The sequence below is a fragment of the Peromyscus leucopus genome, chromosome X (genome assembly GCF_004664715.2).
Source record: "Peromyscus leucopus breed LL Stock chromosome X, UCI_PerLeu_2.1, whole genome shotgun sequence".
Taxonomy (NCBI): domain Eukaryota; kingdom Metazoa; phylum Chordata; class Mammalia; order Rodentia; family Cricetidae; genus Peromyscus; species Peromyscus leucopus.
In genome coordinates this window covers 137,716,700-137,731,332 of record NC_051083.1, presented here as the reverse complement: position 1 = coordinate 137,731,332, position 14,633 = coordinate 137,716,700, and the positions used below count along the sequence as shown (strand labels likewise).

The following is a 14,633-nucleotide window of genomic DNA, read 5'->3' as shown; positions in this document are numbered from 1 at the left end:
CACCTTTAATCCTAGCACTCGGGAGGCAGAGATTCGTCTGGATCTCTGTGAGTTCAAAGCCACCCTGGACTACATAAGATTGACTCAGTCTAGGAAAGAAACAGAGCCAGGCAGTGGTGGCACACACCTTTAATCCAAGTACTTGAGATCTCATGCCTTTGCTTGGGAAGCACACATGCCTTTAAACCCAGGAAGTGATGGCTGGGCAGAGAAAGGTATATAAGGCATGAGGAGACAGGAACTAGAGGCTTTTTGGGTTGAGGAGTCCTAAAGGTAAGTGGCTTGTTCCTTTGTCCCTCTGATCTTTCACCATTTACCCCAATATCAGGCTCCAGGTTTGTTTTTTTTTTTTTAATTAAAAGTCCATTTTAAGATTCATGTTACAATGCTGGGAATGGATGTAGATTACAACCTGGTAATCCCTTGCTGTCTGATGAACCAGGCTCCACCTGTATCTTCCAGAATTTGTTTTACTTCTTCAGACCCCTTTCCCCTAAAACCTTGAGCATTACTTCTATCTAGTCCATAAAACTCATCCTTGTGAGAGATGTCATTTGTACTTTCCATCAGCCTAAGTGACTTCTTTGTTATTTTAGGACCAGGCCAAATCCTGACTCCCACAGGGATTATGTTTACCTCAGTAATTCTCCCTAGACCCTTATATTGAGCGTTGTTTCTAAGTCAACAATAACCCATCTTATGGATGAAGCCACATATACTTTGTAAAGAGCTTCAATGTAAACATGTCTTAAGCTTTGTTGTACTCATGGGACAGAGTTAATTGTTATCTGAAAACTTTTTTCCAAAACTGTGGTATGTTTAAATGTGCAAAAATAAATGAGCTGATGTCTGACTGCAAGAAGTCTTGCCTCACCACCAGTTACCTAAATCAGGCTGAACCAAGTTTCATTCTTCCCTCACTTGGATCATTTTCCCTGCCAGCTATAAAGCCTGCAGGGACTTCACACAATGGGGGAAAGAATGTCCCAACTAATAAAACCTCTAGTGATAGGATGGGTTACATCTTGTTGAGTTGTAGGTCAAAGGGGTCCCATAGAACCCCCAACTATTACAGGCTATGTCCAAAGGTGTTGGTTGCTCTTCACAACCTGATGGTAATGCCCTATTGCTAAAGATGACAACACTTATGTCATCAAACACAGAGAAGTTGAGCCGGTACCTAACTAGAAGCTTCACTTCTACTAATTAGAGTTCATGATGCTGGAAGGTACTGTGCATGCTACCAGAGGAGAAAGGTAATCATCAGTATCAACGTTGCAACCTACAGCAGCAACCTGTCTGCAAGATATAATGGTGTAACAGTGGCACAAATATTATTTATGGGAGTAACTAACTGTAGCTAGGGTTTTCCTGCCTTGCCCACAGTCAGGACAAATCTTTGTCACCCTCCAGTCCCACAGCGGCTCAGACCCAACCAAGTAAACACAGAGACTTATATTGCTTACAAACTGTATGACCGTGGCAGGCTTCTTACTAACTGTTCTTATAGCTTAAATTAATCCATTTCCATAAATCTATACCTTGCCACATAGCTCATAGCTTACCGACATCTTCACATGCTGCTTGTCCTGGCAGCAGCTGGCAGTGACTCTTTCTGCCTTTCTGTTCTTTCTTTTCTCCTCTCTGTTAGTCCCGCCTATACTTCCTGCCTAGCCACTGGTCAATCAGTATTTTATTTATTGACCAATCAGAGCAACACATTTGGCATGTAGAACATCCCACAGCAACTAACTACTTTTTATTGAACTTAAGGCCCATTTTATGAGATGGAACCCATACCTAACACTGTTAAAGTGGCCAAGAATCTGAGTCATTGGACTAAGGGAAAACCTAGCACTATTAGTCTGATAACAGAATATAGCAATAAATAACCCCTAATGACATATTGCCATGCTCACAGATCAGTACCTCCCTCATTCCACATCAGAGAAGTGTCTTTATGGAGTAGATGGTAATTAATAAAGAGACCCACAACTGGACAATGTAAAGCAAATGAGGGACTTTGGAGAGGTCATTCTAAAGTTGGATGCCTTTATCAAACCTTTCCCCTCCAGACTCAGGAATCTATACAGAAGGAGGTGGAAAGACTGTGAGAACCAGAGGTGGTGGATGACTCCAAGGAAACATCATCATCCAGCCACAACACAGCATATGTATATACATATATACGAACTCATATATACCAATTGCTACAGCATGAACAAAACCTGCATGAGTTCAAAGTAGACAAAATCTCAGCACTGAGAAGGGGACATGAAACAAAGTTCCATGCCTAACCAAGAAGGTGTTTGCAATTGATACCTGCTGGGAAAGAAAAATTAGTTGTCTCCAATGGAATGTCACTGGGTATATCAACCATACTCCAGGGAAGGATCCATGCCAAGGAGAATTTGGCCAAAACAAAACGCACTCCATGGCTTTTGGTGTGCTTTTATTTTGCTTTGGTATTTTTTGTCTTATTGGGTTTTTTGATTCTCAGTTTCTTTGTTTAGGGTTTTTGTTTGTTTTGAATTTTTATTTTGTTTTGGAGACAGAGTGGGGGAGATGCTGAAGTTGGGTGGGGAGGTGGGGAGGATCTGGGGAAGGAAAAAATATGACAAATAAATATTGTATAAAATATTAAATAAAAAGTATATTAATTTTTTAAAAATCTAGATAACCAGAAACCTTAAAAAAAAAAAAAACAAGCGAACAAAAAAACCTGCCAGAATACTAGGAAGTCTAATGTAGAACAGACTAAAATTGGCTGCATAAACATGAATAGAACAGTGATAATATCAATAGACATCCTAATTTGGAAGGAGGAAATTTTCGTGGCATCGCACCTTTAGACAAAGAACTATAGACAACTAATGACTGCTGGGCATGGAAGAACTAGCTTCTCCCAGGACTGAGCCTTCTTGTTGTTTATCCAACATAAAGTGGTCAGACCTGAAATCATAAACACAAACAACAAAAATGGCCTAAGCAAGTTGTATTTGTATATGTGTAACAATAATAACAAAAGAGGCTACAACTTTGAGAGTGGGGGAGCATGGAAGGAACTCAATGAAGGTGTGATATCTATTCTTGGTGTCAATTTGACTACATCTGGAATTAACTAAAATCTAAGCATCTGGGAACACCTGTGAGGGATTTTTTTTCTTAATTAAATAATTTGAAATAGGAAATCCCACCTTTAAACTGTATCTTTTGAGGTGGGAAGATCCACATTTAATCTGGGCCACACTTATATAGAGGATATAGAAGAAGGAAATTCTTTGTCCTTTTTCTGCTTGCCCTTACTCTAGATAGCAAGTCCATTCATTTACTGGTATTGGAGCCTACTTCTTTGGGATTCTGGCATATACTGAAGACCAGCTGAGACATCCAGCCTTGGGACTGAATTTAAAGATTATTCACCATAACTAAATAGGATTCATCCAAAAATGCAAGGAGGGTCCAATATATACAGATCAATGAACACAAAAATAACATCCACAGATTGAAAATAAAAAACTACATGCTCATCTCAATTGAAAAGTTACCCAATAAAATTCAACATCTTCATTATAAAACTGTTGAACAAATTAGGTATACAAGTAATATACTTTAACATGATTAGGGCCATTTTAGAACAAGCCAACCGTTAATATTATATTGAATTGGAAAAAAGTTGAAAGCTTTCTTTATGAGACCTGGAACAAAACGAAAATACCTACTTTCACTTTTATTCAGCATAGTGCTTGAAGGCCTAGCCAGATCAATCAGGAATAGGGGGGTGTCATCAAATAACCAATAAATGAATTCATCAAAGTTGTTTTTTTGTTTGTTTGTTTTTTTCGAGACAGGGTTTCTCTGTGTAGCTTTGCACCTTTCCTGGAACTCACTTGGTAGTCCAGGCTGGCCTCGAACTCACAATGATCCACCAGGCTCTGCCTCCCGAGTGCTGGGATTAAAAGCATGAGCTACCGGCGAATTCATCAAAGTTATATGTAGCACCCGCACTACCATGTTAACCATGTCCCAGCGAGGGGCTGAGGATTAAAAACAGAGACAAGACAGCGTGTCATTTGTCTCAGTAGAATGCCGAATGCCGTTTATTAAAGGAGGGAGGAGGCCTTAAATACAGGCTTATAGCACAGTGGGAGAACCCTGGAGGGCAGAAGTTCTCTACAGATGTTTTACATTCTTGCATCCTAGCTGTTTACACCAAAAGCAGGATACACAAACAAGGAACCTCCAATAAGCTGTTTATATCCTACAGTTGTAGGATATAAAATCAGTATACAAAAATGGTAGTGTTGTTATATAGTGTTAGTCACACTTTTCAGTGCTTTAACCACTATCTGATGGAAGAAAAGGGGGAGGAAAGATTTATTCTGTCTCATAGTTACAGAAGTTTCTCCATTCCATCATGTTAGGGGTGGGGTGGCATTGCAGAGCAGCTCACATCACATTGAAATGACCAGGAAAATTAGAGAGAAAAGAGATGAGAAGAGAAGAGGAGAAGGGGAATGGGAGGAGACAGAGAAGAGATGAAATTTTCTTTCTTTCTTTCTTTCTCTCTTTCTTTCGTTCTTTTTCTTTTTTTTAGTTATTTAATGTTTTATTCTCACATTTAGCAGCATTCTTGACATGGGAGTGGAAAGTAGATTTAAGGATAAAGATAACAAAAGAAGTATAAAAATGGAAGAAAGTTTAAAGAAAGGATGATATGAGAATAGTAGGAAAATTATTTTCTTAGTCACAATTGATAGCTTCTTCCAATGGTTTTAAAGGTTAAAATGTGCTAGGGTTATTGGCCAGTGGTAGAGTGCCTAGGATATGTAAGTCCTTGTATTTGGTAAGTAGCACCACAATAAATAATAAAAATCTCAAGAGAATTAATTTATTTCATAGGGAGATAGTGCAAATGTATGGGTTCATTTTTTAAGACCTAATCAAATGAACATTTTTAATTACATCATCTTTCTCAAGTGAAGGCAAATTGAAAGCAATCATTATGCAGTAGTTTAAATTCATTGATTTAAATATCAAAATGATATATAATTTGTTCGCAGCACTCTAAAACACTACAAAGCCTGTGCTGAAGAACTAATGAAGAAAAGCAAAATCTTCAATGATGGATGGGGCTCTTCAATCATCTCCATCACTCAAATGCTAAAATTCAGTACACAAGAAAAACATAACTTACAGAGACATCCATAAACCCTGTGACTCACAAAGATGGACCATCCAGACACTGAAGAAAATGGCTGAACTGAATGAGAGCCAATCAATACATTTGACATTGAGAAACAAGCACTTGAAGCCATCTCATTCAGCTTTCAAAATACTTTGGAAAGACTCAAAGAAGCATTTGGGCGAGTTCTTCCCTCTAAAAGAAGGTACAAATTATTAGAGCTCATACTATGTGGGTTGGTTCCTAAACAGGAAAAGTTGCAAGCTCTGAAGTGCTTTTCTCCTGAACTTCCTCAGAACGTTTTTCATGGGAAACAATAAGGCATAAAGCCCACAAATCTTGAGGCTTCATGGCCCTTTTCTGACCCAGAGAGCTCCCTACCATGCCCTTTCTCTGTGACCTCCTCAGCTTTAGCAATTGAGATGAAATTTTCTATTAGAAGATCTTCTGTTTATCAACAACCATTGAGTAGTACTGTCCGCATTCAGGGCTGGCTTTTCTCCTAGTTAGCCCTGCCTGAAAATACCCTTCTAACTTACTCTAAAATATGTTTCATTAATCTCCTAGGCAATTCTCAACCCAATCTAATTGACAATCAAAATTATCACATACCAATGGTAAATTGCTTGAAATAGAAATCAAGAAAGAAATCTTATTTACAATATCTACACAAAGTAAAATACCTAGTAACAAATTTAGGTGAAAGAGCTCTAAACTGAAAATTATAAAACATTAGTGAAAGAAGTTGATACGGAACACAAAACACACGGAAATCCATCTTACCTTCCTGGATTGAAAGAATCAGTATTGTTAAAATGTTTACATTAACCAAAGAGATTTACAGATTGAATGTAATCTTCATCAAAATACTATTGACATTCTAAGTATCTGAAGAGATGACCCAGTGGTTAAGAGTACTTGCTGCTCTCCCAAAGGACTTGAACTTCAGATCCAAGAACCCACATTGGGTGCCTGTTACTCCAGCTCCCAAGGAGCTTTCAGCCTCCTTGAGCACATACACACATGTGTCATTCACTCTCAGAGATACACATATACACATAAAGAAAAAATTAAAATACCAATGACATTCTTCACAAATTTCAAAAAATATCTAAATTTTATATGGAACCACAAAAAGAATAGGACAAATAACTTTTTGCAAAAGGAACAAAGCAGGAAGTGTAATGCTACCTGACTTTGAAAAGTTATAATGATTAAAACACCATGGTATTGTCTTAAATACAAACACATACAGCAATAGAACAAAAGAGAGCTGAGATGTAAACCCATGCATCTGAAGCCAAATGATTTTGACAAAGATGGTAAGGACACACACTGGGAAAAAAAGGTTTTTTTCCCAATAACTAGTGCTGAAATATTAGATATTCAAATGAAAAAGAATGAAGCTAGTCTCCAGTTCCTCACATGTTACAGAGATGTATTAAATACTGACATGAAGCACGTGAAATTATTAATCTCCTTGAAGAAAATACAAGGAAAATGCTTCAGAACATTGCAGTGAACAATTTTTTTCTTTAAAGCCTCCAAAAGAACAGAAAATAAAAATAAAAACAGACAAAACAGTTATGTAAAATTAAAAAGAGTGTTCATAAGAAAGGAAACATTCAACAGAGTGCAAAGACAGCATGTAGAATAGAAAAATATTTATAATGCATACATCTGACAAAGAGTTGATATTCAAAACACAGGAGGAATTTCAAAAACTCAATAGAAAAATAAAAAACTACTCAAAAATAAGCATTAAATCCAACAGATGTGTTTCAAAATGTATGCAAATGGTCATGAAAGGAATATGAAAAATATTCAATATCATTAATCATGAAGAAAACGCAAATCACAACAGAATATCACCTCATCAAGGTAGGAAGTACTATTATAAAAAAGAAAAAGAGATACTTACATGGCAGAGGAGATACCATGATCACTATGGGGGGTCTACCCAGATGAGGCTGCACTCAGGATGTGCTGACCCCCTGTGATTTCCTCAAATGCAGGGAAACTCAACTGCATAATTTGTGGTAATGATTTGCGGTAATGAGAGCACTGAGTTCACATTCTTCCATAGTGGGGAGGGGAGAGAGGGGTAGAACAAAACTAAAGATAACAAGTGCCTGTGCCGATGTAGAGAAAGGGGAACCCTTGCACCCTGTTGGTTACAGTTTAAATTAGGAGAGCTATTAGGGAAAACAGTGTGGATGGTTTTTAAAAAATGAGTTGAAAATGGAGAGATGTCTATGATACTTTGTTATTTGCACAAAAAGTATCAAATTAAAAGTAAATTTTTTCTGTTTTTTAAGAAAGAAATAGTAATAAATGCACATGAATATGCATAAATAATAATATTTGCAGGTTTGAGTATAGAAACATGTAGACAATTATTTAATTACGGACTTTTTTGTATTGCTTTTCTAGATTTAATGAAAATGAATTGTATTTGCAATTTTAATGCAGAGAAATATTTAAATTAAGAGAGTATTTTATGTAATTAAGAAGGGAATACACTAGTTTCCTGTACGTTTTTGTATGCGCTCCTCTTACAAACAGTGTGGTGGAGATAGTGTCGCATCTACGCGAAGAATTACAGTAACCCGGTTTTTTGGTGATGAGTCAGAGTGCGTGGTGCTGATGCTGCTGCCATTTCATCACCTTTGCGAGCACGGCATCCATCCCTCTGCTCCCCCAGCGCCTGGGCCTACCTTGCTTCAGTCTACCAGGCCAGTGATGAGCTCACGGCTGAGCCAGATAAGGGCTGATCGGAGCTAAGGCCTTGGTGGGGCGCCCCCTTCCGCCTCCCCAGGCCCGGGCCGAAGAGTCCTGCCAGGCCACGGCCATGGAGGCCATCTGGCTGTACCAGTTCCGGCTCATTGTCATCGGCGATTCCACGGTGGGCAAGTCCTGCCTGATCCGCCGCTTCACCGAGGGCCGCTTTGCTCAGGTTTCAGACCCCACCGTGGGGGTAGATTTTTTCTCCCGCTTGGTGGAGATCGAGCCAGGAAAACGCATCAAGCTCCAGATCTGGGATACAGCGGGTCAAGAGAGGTTCAGGTGGGAGTGCAGCACGGGCCCGCGCGAGCAGTGGGAGGGTCTTTGGGGCTTATCCGGTCCCTGGGGAAAAAAGGACTTCCTTGGTTCTTTTTCGTGATGCCACCCAAGTGACAAACAAGGGTCTGGGGCTTTTGCTCAAGCTCACTTTGAGCTAGCTAGGAGTTCAGTGCAGGAAAAGAACCGCCCAGGCAGGGGAAGGCCATTCATTAACACATTGTTTGCACCACAACTCCATCAACCTGCTTTTTGATAGCCAATAAATCATCTGGAATTGACTACTATATAATTCATCAAAATCAGAGCCTATGTTCCATAGTTTAAAAAAATGTTTCCCAGTCATCTTAATGTAACTGGAAGTTATAGGTAGGTAGGTAAGTAGATAAACTAGATAGATGTATATTGACTTCTTGCTATGTCTCTGTTTATATTGAAAGAGAGAGAGAGAGAGAGAGAGAGAGAGAGAGAGAGAGAGAGAGAGAGAGAGAGAGAGAGAAGTATGCCCTAATATAAAGGAACTAGAGACTGATTAATTGATTCTCTCTTGGAACCACCGTACATTCAGTTGCCAGAGAGTGGAATTGTTTCCGAGGAAACAGTGTGATGTTACTCACAAAGAGAATGCCATATAATTTAAATAGACAGAGCCCCTGACCTCTTGGAACTTCAGTACTAGTATGGTCGGAAGAAACACATACAGAGCCAACACACAAAAGAGTGTTTTGTTGTTTGTATTTATATGCCACTCCCTACTGTACCACTGGGCACTTATTGGGTAATCAGTGAGTATGTTTATTTTTCTCTCACAATCCTTTGTTCTTCCTTTTAGTATGTATTTGTGATTTTATGTATGGATACAGAGGAGAGAAGTTTAACTGGAGAAGATGAAGCTCAAGCAAAGATAGGAAATGCCCAGAGATGGGAAACAGCATGAATAAAAACAGAAGTGACAGAAACAAAATTACATAAAAACTTTGCAGAGAACAGTTTGAACTAAAATATGGTAGAGCAGCAGGAACCAGAACAAAAGACCTCTATACCCCGTATTTATGATCTTTTATTCATTCTCCAGTGAACATTAGTTGAGCATAGAAGATACTGGTTAGGTCGTTGAAGAAGGATACAGGTAATAAATACAAACTTAAGTTGCCTCTAACTTACCACTTGTACAAAGCTTTGGCAAATACTTTATACAAGTTCTCATAAATAAATAATCGTATCTTGTATATGTTTGCTGGGGTCTTTGTTTGAACAGCTTGTTCATACTTACTACTCATTATGTATTATACAGTATTGATTTGTAGGACTTATTTACGTATTAAAAATAATAACCCCAACACCAACAGTGGTGGCACACATTTATTCAGCCCTCTGAATGCTGAAGCAAGAGGATGATGAGTAGTTGAAGGCCAGCCTGGACTTCTAATAAAAAAAAAATTAACCCTTTTATGTCATATATGTTGTAAAATATTTCCCCAGTTTGTCATTAATCTTTTAATGTTAAAATTTCTTTTTATCTGGGGAAGATTTCTACTTCTATGTAGCTTTATGTTATGGTTAAAATATTTTGACACTTTCTGTGCTAAATACAAACCACTAATGCATAACTATATTCTAGAGCTTTGATAGATTGCTCATTGATTTCTCAAATCAACAGTTTCACAAAATAGAACATTTTCTGATATAACTATCATTCTCCATGAATCTTCAAACATAAAAGACTTAGGAATATTTTTGTTCCTCAGGGCTAATCTCCCTAGTTCTGGAGAACTTGAACTCATTTGTAAGGCCTACCCATACCATCCTTTAGCTTGGTCTGCAACCCCTAGACATTTCACCATTAACACTGGGCCATTTTCCCTTAAATTTTCAGCTATAGATCTCTTCATTATTTATCATACCCATCTGAGAAGACAGAAATCCTAAAAATAGACATATATTTCAAAAATTGTAGTCTAAAGCAAGTGATTATATGGGCAAATTGTTCTACATCCTTTCATAAGCTCCTATATTCTTAAGCAAAGTACCATAATACATATTTATAATATGTATTAAACTCAAGAAATTAAAATATGTGATGTTTCTTCTGTTTGAATGCAATAAATGTACAAGTAGGCTTTAGAAATAACCTAATTACATGAATCAAATTAAATAATATAACTTGATGGGAATGCTTTGACTATTTTGGCAGATTCTCCCAGCTAGTGCTTCCTCAGCCACTCCCTTTGGATTTTGTCAATGAGTAGAGATGATAGGCATTTTTCTCCATAACATTTTTAAATTTACTATTTTATTTTATGTGTATGGGTGTTTTGGCTGTATATGTGTCTATGAATCATGTGAGTGCCTGATGACCATGGAGGCCAGAAGAGTATGTCAAATCCCCTGGAACTGGAGTTAAAGACAGTTGTGAGCTACCATGTGGGTGATAGAAATCAAGTTCTAGTCCTCTAGAAGAGCAGTCAGTGCTCTTAACTACTGAGCCATCTCTGCATCCCTGGCCCAGAACATTGTACCATCCCCATTTTCCCATTCCCATGTAGCTTAGGAAATACAAAACAAGATTGTGTTTTCTTTTCACAAAAGTGACTGATGGCCCCTGCTTGAAAAAAAATTAGCAATAATGGAAACAAAGAAATGAAAAAATGAAATATTTTACAAGATATTTTTCTGGTGTTGTCAATTATATTTATAATCTCTATTGATTATAATAAAATCATCTTATTCCTGAAAATTCTTTTAAACTACTAGCACTTGCAATGAATTTGCCATGTCAAAAAACAAAAAACAAAAAACAAAACACTTTATTGCCCATTATTTTGTTTTGCTTTATGGTTACTCTGTAACTCAGATGTCTTATTTTGCAGAAGAGGAATTGTGTTTTAGTTGTTCAGACTTGGAGTGGGAGAGTTAGCTGTGGTGGAAAATAGAACTCAATCATCTCTTAGGGGGTCTTTCCATGCTGGATCAAGGGAAAACACCTGAAACTTCATGACCATTCATTTCTAGGAAGGGCCATCTTAACATTTTAGCCAATTGAAAATTTATCATTATTGTTATAGAATGGCATTTATATTTACTGAAGGACTGTCAGTAATCAGGAACACTAGCATACACTGAGTTCATTGGAGTGAAGGAGTTTGGGCACGAACTTTATTCTTTACTTCTTTCTTGTGTTTTAGATCCATCACTCGCGCCTACTACAGGAATTCAGTAGGTGGTCTTCTCTTATTTGACATTACCAACCGCAGGTCCTTCCAGAATGTCCATGAGTGGTTAGAAGAGACCAAAGTACACGTTCAGCCCTACCAAATTGTATTTGTTCTGGTGGGTCACAAGTGTGACCTGGATACACAGAGGCAAGTGACTCGCCACGAGGCCGAGAAACTGGCTGCTGCATACGGCATGAAGTACATTGAGACGTCAGCCCGAGATGCCATTAATGTGGAGAAAGCCTTCACAGACCTGACAAGAGACATATATGAGCTGGTTAAAAGGGGGGAGATTACAATCCAGGAGGGTTGGGAAGGGGTGAAGAGTGGATTTGTACCAAATGTGGTTCACTCTTCAGAAGAGGTTATCAAATCAGAGAGGAGATGTTTGTGCTAGTCAACCCTTCCATTTTCAAAACATACTCTCCCACTTGAACTTAAAAGTTATCGAAATAAGTAGAATCCTTATGTGACTGAAGAGAACTCAACCTTTGGATAACAAATGAGTGAGCCTTCTTCCTAGGGGTGGAGCTCTGACAGGCTCATGTGTGGGTAGATAAGGAGCCTGGGTGCTGTGATTGAGGGACTAAATTGCTAACATGGGCTAGATCAGACATTGTTTTGTGGCCCAGGCTCAGCAATGATTGCTTTGTGTGCCCTTTGTGGACCACATATTAAGGGTGTGGGGTTTTGGAGGTTAGGTTCCAGGAAAACATACCTACAGAGAAAAAAACTTTTCCTTGATATTTCAACTTTTCAGAGGTGGTGACCATAAAGAACATGTAGAAGGAAATCAAGTATCAAATTGGGGACAATTAAGATAACTGAAAAAAGAGTATGGTATCAATTTATTCAATGATAATACCATGCCAGATGTGTTCTGAGTTTGGTACAAACACACTAATTCACTTCTAACAGTTCAACTGTAAAATGAAAGGCCCATATGAATCAGCTATTTGGTAAGGCCCTTTCAAGGTCGAGCATTCTAGTAAAAATGCTGTGAATATGAAAAGGAAAGTCATTCACACCTTGTTATTAATCACATTTGAGAAAGTGTACACTCTCGTGATAGAGTTACCAACTGTGTGAAAGAAACTGTCCCATGTAAAATGACCATGTGAGGAGAAGAAAAAAACATTGTAACTCAAAGGCCATGTTCTTTGTCTTCTAACTATACCTGGCTTTCACTGCATCAGCGAACCACAATCTGGAAGTAAGCATACTGCCTGCTTCTTTAGGTACCTGATGGTGACAACATAGAGATTGTCTACAAAAAACCCTTAATCAAGCCCTTGATCATTGGTTCTGTGCTGAATATTTGTTCAACATGTGGCCCTGGAACCCTTAAAAATTGTGCATATTAATTTACTTTACCTATTTGATCACCATAATAGGCCTGTGAGACTTTTTACCCCATTTTACAGAATAAGAAAGCAAGAACCAAGTCTACCTGATTCCTAACTTTTTTCACTGGATCATAATGCTGTCACATGAATAAATAATTAATTTGTAACTTTGGAAGTCATGTGATTATAAATTAATGTTCTCTACATGATAGGATATGTTTTCCTTGTTGTTTTACAGCTCAGCTATAATTCTGCAGGAATCTAGGAATGAATCAAAGGTAAAGCCCATTCAGTTATTATTGACAGGAGGGCATTAAATAAGGGATTAACTACACAACTGAAAACACATTAAAACTGCGTGGGTTTCTAAGTGTTTGTCTCACAAACACTATGAACATTTTATTGAAAGGAACCAAATACAACAATGGGGAGTGGGATAGGGATAAAGTACTCACACCACAATGACCTTGGCTACCTGTCTGCTATGTACCTACACTTGGCTCCTGTCTACCCAAGAGAGTCAGCTTTTAATTCTCAGGTGAACAGACAGCTAACCACATCAGCAAATTAGAATGGCTGACATGAAAATTTCATTATCTTCTTGAAAAGAAGTGATGCTTTAAATTACTTTTTGGATTGTAGCCAGTTCAGCTAGGCAAAAGCCATACTTTTCACAGTAAGAAAACTATTCCGATTAGAGTCAAATTTCTCATATCCATTGTGGTAGAAAGATTGGTAAATTGTTTTTGCAATATCCTGTTCAAGTTCAGTATGAATATGCTTGAATCAGAAAATCTGGGAATTTGTTTCAGCTAAAATAAACCAAATAATAAAAATTATAGAAGACCCTTCTGCCACCTTTGCTCCAACTTGGATAAGCAAATCATCCTGGACCACTTCACATCATCAACTGCAGGTGAAGTGATCATTTATTCTATATTCATTTCATACAGTTTAAATTGTCAGCTTCTTGGTTGTAGAAGACAACCTTTTTGTGGGTTAACACAAAATTTCAACAACTATACTCATGTCTAGATGGTTCCAAAGCCAAGATTATCCCATGGATAAATAAGAGTTGACTAGATTCATGTCAACTCAAAAGGGGGCGCATAGAAATAAAACATGTCTACAGTTTTCTTGACTAAAATACATTATATACTTTCTCATTCCTGGCTTTTTAACGTGGGTTTCAAAACACCCAGCATAGATGCAGCAGAGGTGGCTGAACTTAACTGCTTAAATAAGTTCTAGAAAAATCTTAAAAATCATTTTAGTAGAATTCAGTCCTGTTGTCACTGCAATAAGTGGGTTTTAGAAAATAAGTGTGAAATAGAATACTGAGGATAAAGCGTTAGAAGCTATTTTACTACATAGGTAAAGAAAAGATTAACTTGTAACAATGATCACAACTGCATGTTGGATTAGATTGTCTTATATTCCAGAACAAAATGTACTGTATACCTTGCCTCACTTTGTTGTGCACTGTAATGAAATGTGAAAAATTCTTTATTTAGCTGTATGTGAATGAAAATGCTTGTATTTAGTAAAATGGTTGATTATGTGACTGTGAGATTCCACATGTGTGTTGTAGCTATTTCTAGAATGTGCCCTTTCATTGTAGCAAACAAGGATACCAGTAAGATACCAATCAGATACTGTAGTGTATACTAATATGATATGACCTACTTTGTGTAAACAGAGTCATCAGTATCTGAAAGCCAAAGAGAGGACACAATTTCTTAAAAGCATATGATTCTCATGTTGAAAACCACAGAAATCTCATTACTTCATTTTCAGCCCAAACCACTATGTAAAAAGTTGAATCTG

At 37.7% G+C, this 14,633-nt stretch overlaps 1 protein-coding gene and 1 non-coding gene across 2 annotated transcripts; both read left to right on the top strand.

The window, feature by feature from the left end:
- The first annotated feature begins 7,098 nt into the window (after window positions 1-7,098).
- On the top strand, window positions 7,099-7,259 carry LOC114706256. The gene has a single exon (XR_003736499.1). It is a non-coding gene; the product is annotated as a U1 spliceosomal RNA (small nuclear RNA).
- A 544-nt stretch (window positions 7,260-7,803) lies between these two features.
- On the top strand, window positions 7,804-14,376 carry Rab39b (RAB39B, member RAS oncogene family). Its single transcript, XM_028888523.2, has 2 exons — window positions 7,804-8,251; window positions 11,431-14,376. The coding sequence occupies exons 1-2, from the start codon at window positions 8,037-8,039 to the stop codon at window positions 11,855-11,857; spliced, it is 642 nt and encodes a 213-aa protein (XP_028744356.1). The 5' UTR covers window positions 7,804-8,036; the 3' UTR covers window positions 11,858-14,376.
- Window positions 14,377-14,633: the final 257 nt, after the last annotated feature.

Excerpts from the sequence above, each read along its gene's own strand:
- Rab39b (XM_028888523.2), top strand. The coding sequence starts at position 8,037 with ATGGAGGCCATCTGGCTGTACCAGTTCCGGCTCATTGTCATCGGCGAT. Across the intron at positions 8,252-11,430 it reads GCGGGTCAAGAGAGGTTCAG|ATCCATCACTCGCGCCTACT; the intron begins GTGGGAGTGCAG and ends CTTGTGTTTTAG.